General features: G+C 55.4%; 1 protein-coding gene across 1 annotated transcript in view; it reads right to left on the reverse strand.

The window, feature by feature from the left end:
* MYH14 (myosin heavy chain 14) overlaps window positions 1-16,249 on the reverse strand; it is a 78,177-nt gene that overhangs the window by 37,236 nt on the left and 24,692 nt on the right. The window contains exons 10-18 of the mRNA XM_045292625.1: window positions 13,708-13,803; window positions 11,338-11,456; window positions 10,571-10,723; window positions 9,995-10,168; window positions 8,832-9,005; window positions 7,544-7,658; window positions 5,969-6,088; window positions 4,507-4,694; window positions 2,465-2,586 (exon numbers count right to left, since the gene is read on the reverse strand). Coding sequence (XP_045148560.1) covers window positions 2,465-2,586; window positions 4,507-4,694; window positions 5,969-6,088; window positions 7,544-7,658; window positions 8,832-9,005; window positions 9,995-10,168; window positions 10,571-10,723; window positions 11,338-11,456; window positions 13,708-13,803 — 1,261 coding nt within the window. The remainder of the gene's footprint in view (window positions 1-2,464; window positions 2,587-4,506; window positions 4,695-5,968; window positions 6,089-7,543; window positions 7,659-8,831; window positions 9,006-9,994; window positions 10,169-10,570; window positions 10,724-11,337; window positions 11,457-13,707; window positions 13,804-16,249) is intronic.

Here is a 16,249-nt window from a genome sequence, read left to right on the forward strand (position 1 = left end):
GTTGTCTCTCCTGACAGCACATCCCAAGTCTTGCCAGCCTCGCTTCCCAGAAGTGTTTGGGCTGTGCTTCTCCCGAGACTGAACTCTTGGTTCCTCTGGGAGTTAGTGTCCCTGGCAAGTTTGCTTCGCCCACGCCAGGATGCGAAGGCACGGGTGCTTCTTCCACTGTTGTGGTTCAACATCCAACGTGCGTGTGCGCAGGAGGCGGACACAAACACCCCAGCCTGGGTCCAACCTATGCGCTAGTCCCCCCGGCAAGATCTTGGCTGTTCCCCAGGCTAGAGACGTCTTGTGGAGGAGGTTTGCCCAATCAAGCATGCTGATGGATTTCCAGACTGCTGTTTCCACGAGCACGGCTGGTGGCTCCGAACGCGATGACATCACTGACAGCCCTGGTGGAGTTCCACCCTGTCCGTAGGGTTGCTATGAGCCCAGAGGGCCTAGACAACCCCTAATTGGTGGGAAACTGAGAGCCAGGAAGAGAGTGCGTGCGGACAGATTCTCTCCGCTCACATGGAGAAGGAGTTTGGGAGGCAGACCCTCCTGGAGGGCAGCCTGCACACTTGTGAGTTGGAGATGTGTGCCCGTCATATTGTCCTACGTAAACATTTTTTCCTACAATGAGCCCCCCATAAGAATGCCAATTTTAAGGTGCTGCTTGCAAGCACATGGTCGCTAAGATAGCATGTTTGAAGGTGATGTGCCCGAAGGGTGTCTGCCATTGAGAGCAATCAAACCCTACTGTCTGTCCCACCCTCAGCAGGGCCCACTCCCTTCAGATAAGGATCACAGAGTGTTCCCCCGGGGCAGAGCTCAGGGGCACTAAAGTCAGGCCAGCTCAGAGAGGACCAAGTTTAGGCTGCCATCTGAACTCTTGAGCCAGCCCACCTGGTTATGTATGTGCCTTCCTGTCACATGGGTGCCCCTAGTGCCTCCCCTTCCTATTGCATATACCCCGAGCTCATCCCGCCCCCCTCCCCCTGTTATGTGTATCTCTCTAGGTCAGCGGTTCTCAACCTTCCTCATGCCTCGACCCTTTCATACAGTCCCTCATGTGGTGGTGACCCCCAACCATCAAATTATTTTCGTTGCTACTTCATCCCTGTCATTTTGCTACTGTGATGAATCATAATGTAAATATCTGATAAGCAGGATGTATTTTCATTGTTAAAAACTGAACGTCATTAAAGCAGTGCTTCATCACAAAAACAATATGCCATTGTATATTGTGAAATATTTATTTCTAATGACAAATCAATGATATTGTGTCTTGATGCATGGTGTAGCCTGGGTAACAGTCTTCACACTGGGGACTCCTATGTGGGCGTATCTGCATGTGGGCAGACCACCTGGAGACGGATAGAGGAGCGGTGTCTCGGTTCCTATGTTTTCTGATGGTCTTAGGCGACCCCTGTGAAAGGGTCTTTCGACCCCCAAGGGGGTCGCGACCCACAGGTTGAGAACTGCTGCTTTAACACATTCCCCTCCTGTTACATATGTGTATGGCGTGGTTTGCATGCCCGAGATTACACAAGCCTGTTGGAGCATACATTAGCTCTTACTTTCTGTTCCAGGTTCCATGTAAGAGGCTGAGCCCTGGCATGCCTTGGCTGATGTAACTGACCCCTCAATTACACAACTGTCTCTTGAACTCATGCGGTATGGAGGCCGGTCCCCCACACTGATGACCACAGCGACCACCTCCAAAAGCTAAGAGTAGACCTCTGCGGTTTTAAACCACCCCATTTGGGTGAGGTCACAGGAGCCCTGGGACGCCCACATGCGATGTGATGGGTTTTGTGTCAACTTGGCTGGGCCAGGATTCTGATGTGATGTAAGGTGATCTCCACACAGATGAGATCTTCTGTGAGCAGCCAACCCGTTGTGGAAAGATTAGTGTGCTAGTGTGCTAGCCCCTCAATCAGGTTGTGGCCTGGATACAGTTCCTTGAGGGGGTGGCCTACTCCTTGTTTAAGCAGACTCAGCGGAAAGGCTTCTTTACTTCTTGCTGGTTTGGATCTTGCCTCTGGCTCAACTATCCCCAGCCTGCTGACATTGAATCATTCCACTCTGCAGCCACAAGAGCCAGGCTCGCTGACTTGTGCATTCATCTGCTTCCGCCTCCAACAGCCTGTGCTGTTTCTGCTTCTGGGTTCATCTCCCCGATTCCTGGTATGTACGTATGTCAACTCTGGCAGCTGTGTGAGTCAGGAGGAACCTCCAGTTGAACCTCTGACCCATGGACTTGGACCGGATTGGACTGATCTGTTTCTACTACTGTGTGAGCCACATTCTTGATATAACAGTCAGGATTTCCTTACATCTATCTCAGCGGTATTGGTTTGGCTTCTCTAGAAAACACGGCCTAACATAAACCATATAGCAAGGGAGAAGCGAGATCACATGAGTTGGTGGGATTTGAGATCCCAGTCTCTCCTCTCCACCCACCCTCGGGTCCACTCACCGCTGCCGGAACTCCTGGAAGAGGATTCGGTTGGGGAAGCCTTGCCGACAGATGCGAATACCCTCCAGGACACCGTTACACCTGAGCTGATCCAGCACCAGCCGTGGCTCCAGCTTCCCAGCCTGCAGAGAGCAGGGCAGATATGTGCAATATCAGCAGCAGACACAGGGGGCGCCACCTTCAACCACAACCTTCAGAGGGAACAGCCAGGATGCTATTCATGCAGGTCAAAAAAGCCAGCAGCTGGGGATTTCCTGCGGCCTGGTGGGTTGTGCCTTATGCTGCTTAACTGCAAGGTTTGTGGTTCAAAACCATCCGCCGCTCCTCGGGAGAAAGATCAAGCTGTCTGCTCCTGTAAAAACTCACAGCCTTGGAAACCCACTGGGGGCAGTTCTGCTCCATCTTATAGGGTCACCAGGAGTCGGAATCGACTCGATGGCAGTGAGCTTCTGGCTAGCTGCTGTGTCAAGTACCTACTATGTGCTGGGTACGGGGGAGACAGCTGTGTTTGGGGTTTTTGTACATTATTTTTCTTCTTTTAAAAAAAATCATTTTATTGGGGCTCATGCAACTCTTATCACAATCCATCCATCCATCCATTGGGTCCAGCACATTTGTACATTTGTTGCCATCATCATTTTCAAACCATTTTCTTTCTAATTGAGCCCTTGGTATCAGCTCATTTGTCCCCCTCCCCCTCCCACCCTCCCTTCCTCACGAACCCTTGATAATTTATATATATTTTGTTCATGTCTTACACTGACCGATGTCTCCCTTCACCCACTTTTCTGTCGTCCTTCCCCCTGGGAGGGGGTTATAGGTCGATCATTGTGACCAGTTCCCACGACAGGGGTTTTGAACAGAAGCAGATTCCAAGGCCTTTCTTCTGGGGCCCTCTGGGTAGAATTAAGCCTTCAACTCTTCCGTGAGCCAGCTGAGCATGTTATCTGCAGCAGCCAAGGATTCCAGACGTTGGGGGGGGGGGGGGACAACCCAGGCCCCAAATCATCGCCATATAACAGACTAGAATTGATCAGCAGGCTGCTCCTGACTGTCATCTTTACAGACCCAGACGGCTAGGCTGGTGTGAACTGCTGTCCTTTCAGGTAGCCGCTGAGCAAAAGAAAGCCCTTTGTACCATCATCAAGTCAGATAAGAGCAAAAATCTACTGCCATCAAGTCACTTCCGACTCAGGGTGACCCTATAGGACGGGGTGGAACTGTCCCTGTGGGTGTCTGAGACCGTAACTCGTTCTGAAAAGGGGAGCCTCGCATCTCTCTCAAAAGGGGCTAGTGGGCTTGAACAGCTGACCTTGCGATGAGCAACCCAACACACAACCCACTCAGCCACCGGAGCAATACAGTTTAAAAAGGGTCTCAGCTGTGAACCAGATGGTTGGTGGTTCAATTCCACCAAGGGGGCTCCCTGGGAGAGAGACGTGGTGACCTGCCCTCGAAAGACAGAGCCCAGGCCAACGTGAGGGGTGAGCTACTCGAATGGCCTTGACCGCATCTGTCTACCCAGCAAGACACAGTGCTGAGAAAGTCGGCCGCTAACCGAACGCCCAGCGGATGGAACGCTCCCGCCGGACAAGACCGACGGCCTGGGCCACCCAAGGGCGCAGTTCTACTCGGCCCGATAGTGGGGCCCTGTGGCTGTGGGTGGGTTCCCACGAGGATTTTCTTGTTTGTATTCTTAAACCAAAAAGAGCGGCCAGGGAGGGGGTGTGGCGAGTGCTGAAAGGACTCGCAGGGCAGGTAACCGGGTGAACAAACACTGCTCGAGTGAATCCAGGAATTCTCCCAAGGGAGCGGGGTTGGGGCTGGGACCAGCTGAAGGATGGTCTGAACCGGAAATGGCTGAGAGCCGGAAGTGGCGTCAAACCAGGAAGTGACGTCAAATCGGGACATACCTGCGAACCGGAGGTGACGTCAAACCAGGAAGTGCCTGAGTGCCGGAAGTGGCTTGGGCCAATCAGGAAACCGCACTGTACTCATTGCCAGGGACACGCCCTCCCACGCTGGTGGGTCGGGTCACTCACCCGCTTCTCGTGGTTGGGGACGATGCAGCGGACGAAGCTGGGGTTGGTGTTGCTGAGCGTGGCCATGAGGCGGCTCAGGGACTCCTTGTAGAGCTGTCCCACCGTCCGGAACATCCCACGGCGCGGGCGGCCACCAGGCGGGCCGTCCCCGAGGCTGCTCACCTGTTCGAGCCCCACAATGCCCTCCACTGTGGGGGGTGCGGATGGAAAGAGAGAGACAGGAGAGTTGGGGGTCATTTTGGGGTTGCTGAGTTGACCGAACATCGTGGGTTTGGCCGTGCCTAGGATCTGGCACTTTATACGAGGGGACTTCAGACAGAGCGTGGAAAAATAGAACCGAAAAGTCATGAAATTGCTCCACGGACTTTCCAAAGCCCCCCTCATATATCGTATCCACTCCTGACTTAGCGACATGGTTTAGGTTCCCACTAATAGAGCACTGTGTGAGAATGGGCATCATGCAGAAAATGGGGCGGTAACCACCTGCGATCACAACTGCCAAGTGACATCACTACAGAACGGCCAAAGTATTAACATCATTGCAGAGCCGCCAAATCACACCACGACAGAACTGCCCCCGCCGCCGAGAACCATGACCCAGGCAAGTTGGCACACCCCCTTCACTACCACGGTCGGCCTTCGTCCCTATCACATCACAACTCCGTGATCGCCACGGCCAGGTGCAGGTGGCCGAGGCGCAGGAATGTCAGACGGCACGGGGTGGGTGGTCAGTCAGACTGCAGACCTTGTAGTTCAACTGCCCAACGCATAACCAGGATGTCACCAGGGTTCCTATCTACATGATAGCCACCCCTTGTTAGGTTCTGATTGCACCAGTCAGAGCTGGGACTCTGGGATCCCAACGTTCTGGGCTCAAATCCTTACACGCATCAGCTGTGTGACCTAGGGCAAGTAACTTGACCTCTCTGTGCCTCATCTGCCTCTTCGGTAGAAATGGGGACTCACACAGCCAGACGTGTGAAAGCCAGAACCTGAGTCAGGTGGAGATTGATGAGGGTGGAGTTCAAATATTTCCAGGAAACGGAGCACTAGAAAAGTGGTAAGGCAGAACGTTTGTGGGTATGGAACAAACACCAGGGAGGCCCATTGTGTGCTGCCCCTCCCAGCTCTTCTGTGGCACCATTATCTGCACCTGGCAGGGCCATTCAGAGGACTCTGGCCTTAATGACAACATGGCGTGGTTTTCACAGTGAGCAGAAGCCCAAACCTCTGGTGCAGTCAGTCCTGCCTCACCGGCGACCCTCTGGGACCCTAGAGCGTTTCTGAGGCTGTTATTGGAACAGCCAGCCTCCCTGGTTTCCAGAGGAGCAGTTGGTGGGTTCGAACCACCGACCTTTCCGGGAGCAGCCGAGTGCTTAACCCCGTGAGGACACGGCTGTTCCTACTTTCACCTGAAAGTTCATTAATTATTCGACCTTGCCAATGCCCAAGAGACACCCACCCCCAGAAGGGGAAGTGGCAGGGCCATGCCTCTCTGCGGCGGATCCAGGGAACGGCTGCGGAGGTTGGAAGGCGGCCAGGAGAGAGAACTGCTGGAAGCCTCCAGGGCCTGGGGTGCCGCCTGATCGGGAGGGAGGTGAGAGAGACATGAGGGAGGCCGGGGTAGCAATGTGGATGGAGGGGCAGCATGAGGGGGGAGAATATGGGGGAGAGGGGCAGTGGCAGGAAGAAAAGGAGAAGAAAAGGTTATTAGTCAACAGCACGGTTGGGTTGGGGGGCGCTGAGCAGAATCCTGACTCGGGCTGGAAGGGGTTGGGTTGGGTTGGGTTCAGTTCAGTAAGAGGTTATCAGGCCTTCGTTCCAAAGTGTGGTCGGGAGCAGAGGCCCATTTTGTGACGTCTGCCCAGACTGCAGCGACCTTCCTCACGTGTTCTGTGCTTTGGGCTTTTCAAGCCGGGGACCCTGCCTGGTTCACCTTTTGATCCACTCACTGCCTGGCATCACGTTGGGGCTGGGTGGATGAAATGTCCCGTCAGAAGTTACTGCCAGGAGGCAGGCAGGTAAAATCAAGACAAAAGGTAAATGAAAAATGAAGCAAACAATAGGCAGTCACCATAACAGGCAGGAAGACACCTGAAGACAGGGGCCTGCTGTGCTTTAAAAAAAACCGAGGAGCCTATCCCAGGGGCTCAAGTAGAAAGCAAATGTTTTGAAAAGGATGATGGAAACCTAGGTACAAAATGTGCTTGACACAATGGATGGATGGATGGATGGATGGATGGATGGATGGATGGATGGATGGATGGATTGATGGTGATAAGAGCTGTACGAGCCCTCCATTAAATGATTAAAAATAACTTTAAAAAAAGCAGAATCAATAAAACACATTCTAACAACCATGGCAAAAAAGACATCCAACAACTCCCTGTACAAGGCTACCTTTCCGAACACTTGTGATGAATGGTTTTTCAGCTGGGCCTCAACTTTTTTAGGTCACGTGCCGTCTACAGATTCAGGACAAGCTTGCCCTTCCCTGTATAATAGTCACACGTCTCGGACTCCCAGGGGTGGTTCTACCCTGCCCTGTGAGGGTGACAGTGAGTCAGGTGTTTGGGATTTCTTTTTCTTGTCTGATTGCATGGTCCAGTGTTTACTTCTTTTTAAAATTTTTAATGTTACTATTTTTTAGGGGGGGTGGGCCCAGTGTTTTCACAGCAGGGTTGACGGTGGGCGGTGGGCGTCTTTGTCTCGTTTCTGATTAATGAAAACCAAAATCAAAATCGCTGTCATGGAATCGATTCCAACTCACCTGGGAGATCCTACAGGACAGACAGCCTAGAACTGATGAACAGGGAACATTGGATGAGAGTATAAAGCCGGCTTGAGAATACCGAGAGAGACCAAGGAGCTTGAGAGAGCTCGTCGGAAACTCGAATTAATAAATATTTCCCCCCTCAATTTTGGATCTCAGCAGAAAACTCGGGTTCAGAATTCAACCTCTTGAAACCAGGGATTCCCGCTCGCACTGTGGGTGGATAGACCTCCAGGGGCAGGTCCCGGGGACGCTGGTCCTCACCATCCTTCCAGATCTCTGCCGTCAGCCGGTCTGTGCTTTGGTGAAGCAGGGCTGCTACGCTGTCATTCAGCGGGTCCATGTTTTTCATCAGCCACTCGTTGGCCTTATAGTCCACCTGCACGGAGTTGGGAAGAGGAGGAGGTGGGGAGCCAGTCCCGGCTCACAGCTCTGCTGTCCTATAAGGGGGCGTTGGCTCCACCTTGTGTCCGCATCCTGAACTGCGCCCTCTGCCAACACTGCTCCTCAATCTGCTTCCACTTTCCAGCCTCCTCCTCTGTCCAACATGCAAGCTCATTCCTCCTCCTCGGCGTTCTTATTCCTGCACCTACCACAGATTCATTGTCTTCTCCGCCCTCATCCTCTAGACAAGCTTTCCCACCAGACCCGGGTTGCCCCCTAAGGGCAGGGCACAGTGGGGCACAGCAGAAGTTCGTAGAACCTACCTGGCGAATGAACTGACTGCCCAGCACAGAAACCAGGAGGACCCTGGCCTCCTGGTCTCCGCATATGCTGTTCCCTGTGCCCGGGCTGCCCTTCCGACCCTGGCTACCGGGATCACACACTGGATTGTGAGCCAAATCCAGCCTGCTGCTGCTTGCAAACCAGGTTTGACCGCTGCACAAGCTGGCCCAGGATGAGAGGCCCTCCATCCGGCCCACAGAGTCAAACAAGAAATGTACTACTGGGCCCTTTCTAGAAATAGGCAACTGAACATGAGGATGGGAACGTGTGTACAAATGTGTTTGATACCATTGATGTGTGGATTGTTTTAAGAGCTGTAAGAGCCCCCCCCCCCAAGTAAAATGATTCATTCGTTAAAAAAAGAAAGAAAAGAAACAGGTAACTAACTACCCGCTAGCTTACTCTCCCTGGGGAACCTTCCCTGGCGTTTCTTCCTTAGGCTCTGGCACTGCCCTTAGCTGACTCCTGCTAAAGCACCTACCCCCTGACAGCCATTTGTCTCTCTCCCAGATGAGAGACCTTTGTGAGGACAGAACCCACAGCAGAAGTGTTTGCTCAGCACAGAGCTGGCCACACAAGGAGGCCTTGCCAAATGAGGAAATAAAATAAAAGGCAACGCGGGGAACTCCTACACACCCCTCAAAACCCACACCAAATAACCTCTCTTTGCGGAACCATGTGCTGACTTTATCCACCAGAGTCCTTGCTCTGTCTTGGGATCTCCTGGCCCCTGCTTTGGCCACTCTCTGAACCCGGCCGCCTTGATTTACCTCTGTGCCCTCCCTTCTCCTGCCCATGTGCCCCGGGACTGGCCTTGGTCCCTCACCTTGCCAGCATAGTGCAGGACGCTGAAGTCTGCGTGGTCCCGCAGTTGCCGCGGCCGCTGGAACTTGGGGTGGCCGCCCTGCTCCTGGGCTACCTTCTCCACAAAGGACTTGTCGGTGGCCTTGGGGAACCAGCACTCCTCATCCAGCAAGGCCAGGAGTCCAGGGGGGTTGGCCTGACCAGGGGCAGGAAGGGGAACGTAAGCCACAGGCCCCCACACCAGACCCTTAGGAGACTGCTAATGTTGTTGGGTGTTGGGGGGTCTCAGAGTTCGATGCCCCGGAGCCTTTCCAAGACGGGTTGGCTGTCATCTTTGCAGGAGCGGACAGTCTGTCTTTCATCTGCTGAGTGGCTGGTGGGTTTGAACCACTGATCTTTGGGGAGGGCAGCCAAACACTTCACCATGATGCCACCAGAATTTCCACGCCCCCACCCATATCGACCCCATGTGACAGAGCAGAATGGCCCCAGGGGGGTCCCCCAGGCAGCCATCTTTCCAAGGCCCTTCCTCCCTTGGGGCCTCTACTTGGTTTTGAACCGCCACCCCCTCGGTTAGTGGCCAGGGCTGAGCCTCTGTGCCGAGATGCCTTTTCTGCGTCACTCTCGTGAATAAAGCTTAAGTGTGAGACCTGCAACTCAGGGCCGGTGAGGAGCAGCCAGGGGCACCCACAGATGGGCTGCTCCCCAGGAGGTATGGCTTGACCCACCAGCTGCTCGGAGGGAGAAAGGTCTGGCAATCTGCTCCCCCACTGACTTATAACCTAGTGTGACACTCCAGGGGACCACCCTAGGGTTGTTGTAAGAATCCACTCAAAGATGCACAATAGCCACAAAAACCAACAACCTGATATCCACCCTTTCCGCTCAGCCAGGCACTTTCAGGGTGGGTTAGATGCTGGGCTGCCAACCTCGAGGTCGGTGGTTTGAATCCACCAGTTGCTCGTCAGGAGAAAGATGAGTCAGCCGTGGAAACCTACAGGGGCAGGGCTACCCTGGCCTATCAGGTCACTGTGAGTCAGAATCAACCCCATGGCAGTGAGTTTCGTTTTGGGACCATTAAGGGCTCGCAGGACACCTCAGGTCCAAGGGGGTCAGGAATGATGCCGGGCCTGCAGGGAGCCTGGTGGAGGCAGGATGGGTTGGAGGAGGGCTGGGTGGGCTCACCGGCCGCTCGATGAGGTCGATGCAGGGCTGCAGGTCGAGGCCGAAGTCCAGGAAGGTCCAGGGGATGCCCTCGCGCTGGTACTCCTCCTGCTCCAGCACGAACATGGTGTGGTTGAAGAGCTGCTGCAACTTCTCATTGGTGTAGTTGATGCACAGTTGCTCGAAGGAGTTCAGCTGCAGGGGCAGGCACAGGGGCACGGGAGGGGCTGAGACCCAGAGAGAGGGGGAGAGACCCAGAGAGGGGGAGGCAGAGACCCAGAGAGAGAGAGAGCGGCAGAGACCCAAAGACAGAGGGAGCAGACCCCCAGAGATGGGGGTCAGAGACAGAGGTGGGCAGAGACCCAGAGATAGGAGACAGAGACCCAGGGAGAAAGGAGAGAGAGCTGCAGGGGTTAGCAGAGACCCTGGACCCCAAGACGGGGGCAGAGACAGGGGTAACAGACATCCAGAAAAGGGGCCAGATCCCAGGCGGAGTCATGGGCAGAAGCTCACAGAGGGGCGCCTGGGAGTGAGGGGGGGGGTAGGCATGCTGTCTGGAGTTGGGGAGCCCCGCCCCAGCGGGAGGCAGACCCGGACCTGGAAGATCTCGAAGCCAGCTATGTCCAGGATGCCGAGAAAGGAGGCGCCCTGGCGGGGGCTGCGGTCCAGGGCACGGTTGAGGCGAAGCACCAGCCAGCGGAAGAGGCGTTCGTAGGTGGCCTTGGCCAGCGCCTCTAGTGCAAAGTCGGCCTGTGGGCGGGGCAGCAGGAGAGGGCGGAGTTAGGAGGAGGGGCGGGGCAGAATAAAGTAGGCGGGGCATGGTGTGGGCGGGCAGCATGAGAGGGCGGGGCTAGGAGGGGCGGAGCCGAGCACAGTGGGCGGGGCATGGGGCGGGAGGGCAAGTAAAGGAGTGGGAGGGACATGAGCAGTGGGCGGGGCAGTGGGTGTGGCTTGCAGGGCATCTCCTAGCCTCCCAGTGCATCAAGACTGAGGGGTTGCGGCAGGCCACCCCGCACCATTCCTGAAACCATAAGGCTGATTGATCTGAGGGGTAAGCTCTTGGCTGTTCACCCAGAGGGCAGCAGTTCGAACGCACCCATCTGCTCGCGGGAGAAGAGACCCCGCCATCTGCTCCCACAGAGATGACAGCCGTGGAAACCCCACGGGGCAGCTCTCCTCTAAGGACCCAAGAAGCCAAACAAGACCCTTTCCTCCTAAAACCCGTGCCCCAAATTTGGACTTGTGGCCCCCTAAACGGTGAGAGAACCCATTTCTGTCGGGGAAAGGCTCTCCCTGGTGGTATTCCCTGTTCCTGCCGCAGCAGCAGCAACTGGCAGTCCCGGGATCCTGGGGCCCGTCCTCACCTGCTCCTTGGACTGGGCCTTCTGCACGTAGTCCCGGCCGACCTTGATGCGAGGGGTGAGCAGGGCACGGGAGAAGTCGGTCACCCCCAGTCCCAGAAGGCGGCAGAGTTTCTGTGCGGCTGAGGGAGAGAGGCAGCAAGACGGGACGTGGCGGGTGGTGCTGGCGGCAGAAAGGGTGCTGACCCCGGCCAAACCCACTGCCGTCTGCCGAGTCCGTGCCGGCCCACAGGTACCCTCTTAGGGCGCTGGCTCTGCCTTCCTCCCACCCCCACCCCCACCCCCACCCCGGGCCCTTTGTGGGTTTCCGAGGCTGGAAATCTTTCCCGGAGCAAGCAATCTCTCCTATCAACGTGCTAACGGCAGCATCACAGCACAAAGCCGATGCTAGGGAGAATTATCCCTCCGGTGGGTACCCTGGGACTCGGAGAAGGAAGTCCCAATTTTTTCTTTACAGGCAGTTCTAGCCTGTAAAGGGTCGCCATGAGTCAGAATTGAGCAGGTGGCTGTGAGCTTGGTTTTTGGGGGGTTTTGTTTTTTGGAACCAGAGCATGGCCAGCATGCTCCTTGGAGGCAAGGGGTGGCAACACTTCATCTCACACGCTTTGGACAGGAATCAGGAGAGAGCGGTCCCCGGAGAAGGACATCGTGCTTGGTAAGGGGGAGGGGCGGTGAACAAGAGGAAGGCCCTCAGGGACATGGATGGATGGACGCAGTGGCTGCCGCCATGGGCTCGAACTTGGGAACTGTGTGAGGACGGCGCAGGACTGGGCGGCGTTTCCTTCTTTAGCATGTGAGTCAGTAAGAGTCTGGAAGCAGGCTGCACGGGCACCTAGTAGCCAAACAGCAGCTAGACCTCTCGGGACCCCTGGTGGCACCGTGGGGTAATTACGTGGTCACGAACCACCTGCTTGCCACAAGGGAGAAAGGCGGCGACCCTCTGCTTCAGTCAAGGTAACAGCTTTGGAAGCGTTTGGGGGCAGTTCTACGGGGTCACAGCGCGGGAATCGGACTGAATGTTCACAGGGTTGTTTCGCTGTAACTAGATCTGGACCCGGTGCCTTCATCTGGGGGGCAGAACTGTCCTGTGATTAGCTGGGGCCCAGCCACCCATCTCCCACAGCGCACGGTGACCCCACGCACAACAGAACAAGTGGCTGTCTATTCCTGAGCCAACCCCCAGATGGGCTGTGGATCGGGCTGCTCTGGTCCATGAGCTGTCCACTGGCTGCTTTGTGGAAACAGACCACCAGGCCTTGCTTCCTAGTCTATCTGAGTCTAGGGAATTCTGCTCACACCTGTTCAGCACCACGGCAACACTCACACCTCTACTGGCAGATGGGTGGTGGCTGCCCACGAGGTGCAGTGGCCGGGAGTCGAACCAGGGTCTCCGGCAGGGAAGGTAAGAATTCTACCACTGCACCCCATCACTGCACTGCTGGAAACGTTATCTCGGGAGGCCTGGAGTGCTGGGGGGTGGGGCCTTCTGTTGCTGGCTGGTCACACTGGCGTCATCCAAAAATTTAGCAGCGCTCATGCTTGCTAAGACCCGGAAGAGTCAAGTGAATGGAACTCAGTTCATTGCGGTGACATCATCTCCTGTCAACTTGAGGGAAGGGGTGGAGTCCAGCCTGTCAATCAGGCCATAGCCAATGAGGCCTCTGTGGGGGCCTGGCCTTCTCATGAGGATTCTGGGAACTCCTGTCTTCCTCCCTGGAGGTGGGGCACACTCTCCTCGGCTTCACTTTCCTGTTGACAGGCCATGTGCAGCCACACCGATGGCGGCCAGAGCCCTGGTGATGTTTTCACCGCCACTGGACCCATAGAATTTTCCACCCACCGGCCTGCAGTCTTCCTGCATTCGGCATCATTGCATGTGCTGCGTGAGTCTGAAGAGGGATTCGTGTGCTAATATGGGACTTAGAGGCTAATATCGAACTTATGGACTTGATCTGAATGGGGCAGGGATATTTTACTGATGCATAATTACTTCTTGATATAAAGTCCTCTCTTACACATATGAGTGTCTCTGGATTTGTTTCTCTAGTCCACCTGGACTAACACCCTGACTCATGGGGACCCTACAGGCCAGAGCAGAACTGCCCCTGTGGGTTTCTGAGACTGTCACTCTTCCCGGGAGCAGACAGCCTCCCATCTCTCCCGGGGAGCACCTGGTCCTGTGGAACTAGAAAAGGGCAAGCTCAAAACGAACCCGTGTTGGCATGTCTGCAAAGAGAAGGTTGCCAGGTGTTACCTCGCTGAGACAGGGCACAGTGCGGGCCCCACGTGGACCTGGGGTGGGGTGGAGGCAGTCTGTAGGGAGCAGGGGGAAGGGGATGGCCCGGGGAGGGCAGGGGCAGCGGCAGTACCTACCTGTGTTGTCAGGCATGGTGGCTTGATCGGTGTTACGTTCCTTCTTCAGGACGACGTTGCCAAACTGGAGAACGGCTGAGACCATCCGCAGCATGGCTGGGGGGGAGGGGGGGCGCAAAGAGAGGGTGACCTGGGCGGCGGGAGGAGCAAGGCATCCCGGCCCTTCTTAGGACAGTGAAACGATCCTACATGTTACTGTCTTGCGGAAGCCAGTCTGGCCTTTGGAGGGGGCTGGAAACCCAGGCCTCACCCTCAGACCCTTCTATGCGGAGTCCCACCCTGGACACGCCCACAACACAAGCCCCGCCCACGCACCTGCTTTGATCCCTTCCCCCCAAAGATGCCCACAGTATGCCCTACCCAGGATACACCCACCTGTAATATATGCTCCGCCCCAAGGACACGCCTACAAACACCCACCTCAATTCCATGCCCACTGCCCAGGGTAAGAAACACCCACAATATACACCTCGCCCTCCAGGATGTGGCCACAAGGAGCATACTTTGATACTATACATCCCCCCTACACCCACCCCCACTAAATGCGCTCTGTCCCAGGACACGCCCACAACCCAGCCCCTCGCCCTCACACGCTGCTATTCTGAGCCCTGCCCCCCAACACGCCTAGAACACACGCTCTGCCCCCATGATGCACCCACTGCACATGCGTTGGTTTCCCACCCAAAAGATGCCCACTGTGTGTTCTACCCAGGATACACCCACAACATACAGCCACCTATAAGATGCGCTCCGCCCCAAGGACACGCCCACAAACACCCAGCTCCAGTCCCCACCCCAACAAGCTTTCAATATATGTTCCATCCCCTGGGAAAGGCCCAGGGGACCCCGCGCCCCCTTCCAGGACATGGCCACAATGTGCATGCTTTGGCCAAGCCCCACCCACAACATATGCTCCGCCCCAGGACACGCCCACAACCTATTTTTACCCCTCAGCGCATGCCCACAACATGCGCTCCATCCCGAGGGACCGCTACACCCACTACGCCACCGGGGCTCCAATCCTAGAAAAACAATCCACGCAAACAAAAGAAAGCACAAACCGGATTTCCGATCAGCGACCTCCACCAGTTCCCTAACCAAGTGGTTTAACAGACACTAAACCAAGTGAGCCCACCGGCCCGAAGCACACAGCACTGGCCACGTGAGACGCAAGCAGATCAAGGGATTCTGGTCCCTCGCCCAGCCCTACACGACAGGGTAGAACTGCCCCTGGGGGGTTCCGAGGCTGTACGCTTAATGGGTGTAGAAAGCCTCGTCTTTCTCTCAGGGAGTGACAGGTCGCTTCGAACTGCTGACCTTGTGGTTAGCAGCCCAATGTATATAACCAGCCACTGGGCCACCAGGGCTCCTCCTGTAAAGCTGACAGCCCAGGAAAACGCGCGGGACCGGTCTCCTTTGTCCTCAACTTAGGACGGAAAGCGTGTCCAAAGTTAGGGCCTAAACTTTAGGGGCGCTATGAGTCGGAACCGACTTGAAATCACACAAGGGGGCACAGTGGCTTTTAGGGATGGGAGAGATTTCTACAATATCGGGTGGGAAAAGAAGTGAGGTGCAGAAGGGTGTGGCAGCGCCATCATCTCCATATCCTACGAGGGGGAGAAATATTTCTATTTTGTAAGTGGGCGGTGCTAACCTCCTGGAGCCGAGCTTGGGAACTTGGGGAAAGGGAGCTGCTTTTCAGAAAGGGTGTCCAGAGTGACAGCCTTGGAAACCCTCCGGCGAAGTTCTCCTCTGACCTGATGGATCGCTGTGAGTGGTCAACGCCTGGACAGTGTCAGTTTATGTTTGGTTTTGATAGTGTAGCGGTTCTGTGTTAGTTCGAATCCACCAGCAAGCTCCACGGGCGATAGACGAGGCTTTCTGTTCCCATCAAGAGTTAGTCCTGGAAACCCACACGGGCAGTTCTAGCCTATCTTTTAGTAGTTGATCCCACGTGGGCTATGCTGCCTCCGGAGAGCCTGAGAGCCTGATTCGGAAACATCTAGGGACTTGGTTGTCTTCACGTGGTCACTGCTGTCCCCTAGAGGCTGTTTCCAGGACCGGACTGAACTTGGCTGTCCTCATGGAAGTGGGCAATTGCAGAACTTGCAGGGTTTGGGGGTTGAAGGTCAGCAGCTCGAAACCAAGGCTTTCTACTTCGGTGAGTGCGGGTTCGGTGGGTTGAACTATACGGGCAGTGCTGTCCCCAGGGGAATTGGTTGTCTGCAGGATGGGGCCAATGCTGACCCCTACTGTCACTCACTGGAATTTTCAGCAAGGTGGTTCTAAAGCTGGGGCCACCGGGACGCTATATGGAAATCCCTAGTGACGTGGTGGTTAAGCCTTGTGCTGCTAACTAACCTCGAGGTTAGCAGTTTGAAAGCAGGAAAGAGATTTATTTTTAACCCCCTTAAAGAGTGAGTCTCTGAAACCCACTGGGGCAGTTCTACCCTGTCCTATAGGGTCACTGTGAACTGGCATCAATGGCAGTGAGTTTGTTTTTTTGTCTTTCTCTAGCACAGGGGTCCTCAAACTGTTTAAA

Source organism: Echinops telfairi, unplaced genomic scaffold (assembly GCF_000313985.2).
Source record: "Echinops telfairi isolate 266 unplaced genomic scaffold, ASM31398v2 ScPeMD7_655;HRSCAF=1070, whole genome shotgun sequence".
Taxonomy (NCBI): Eukaryota; Metazoa; Chordata; class Mammalia; order Afrosoricida; family Tenrecidae; genus Echinops; species Echinops telfairi.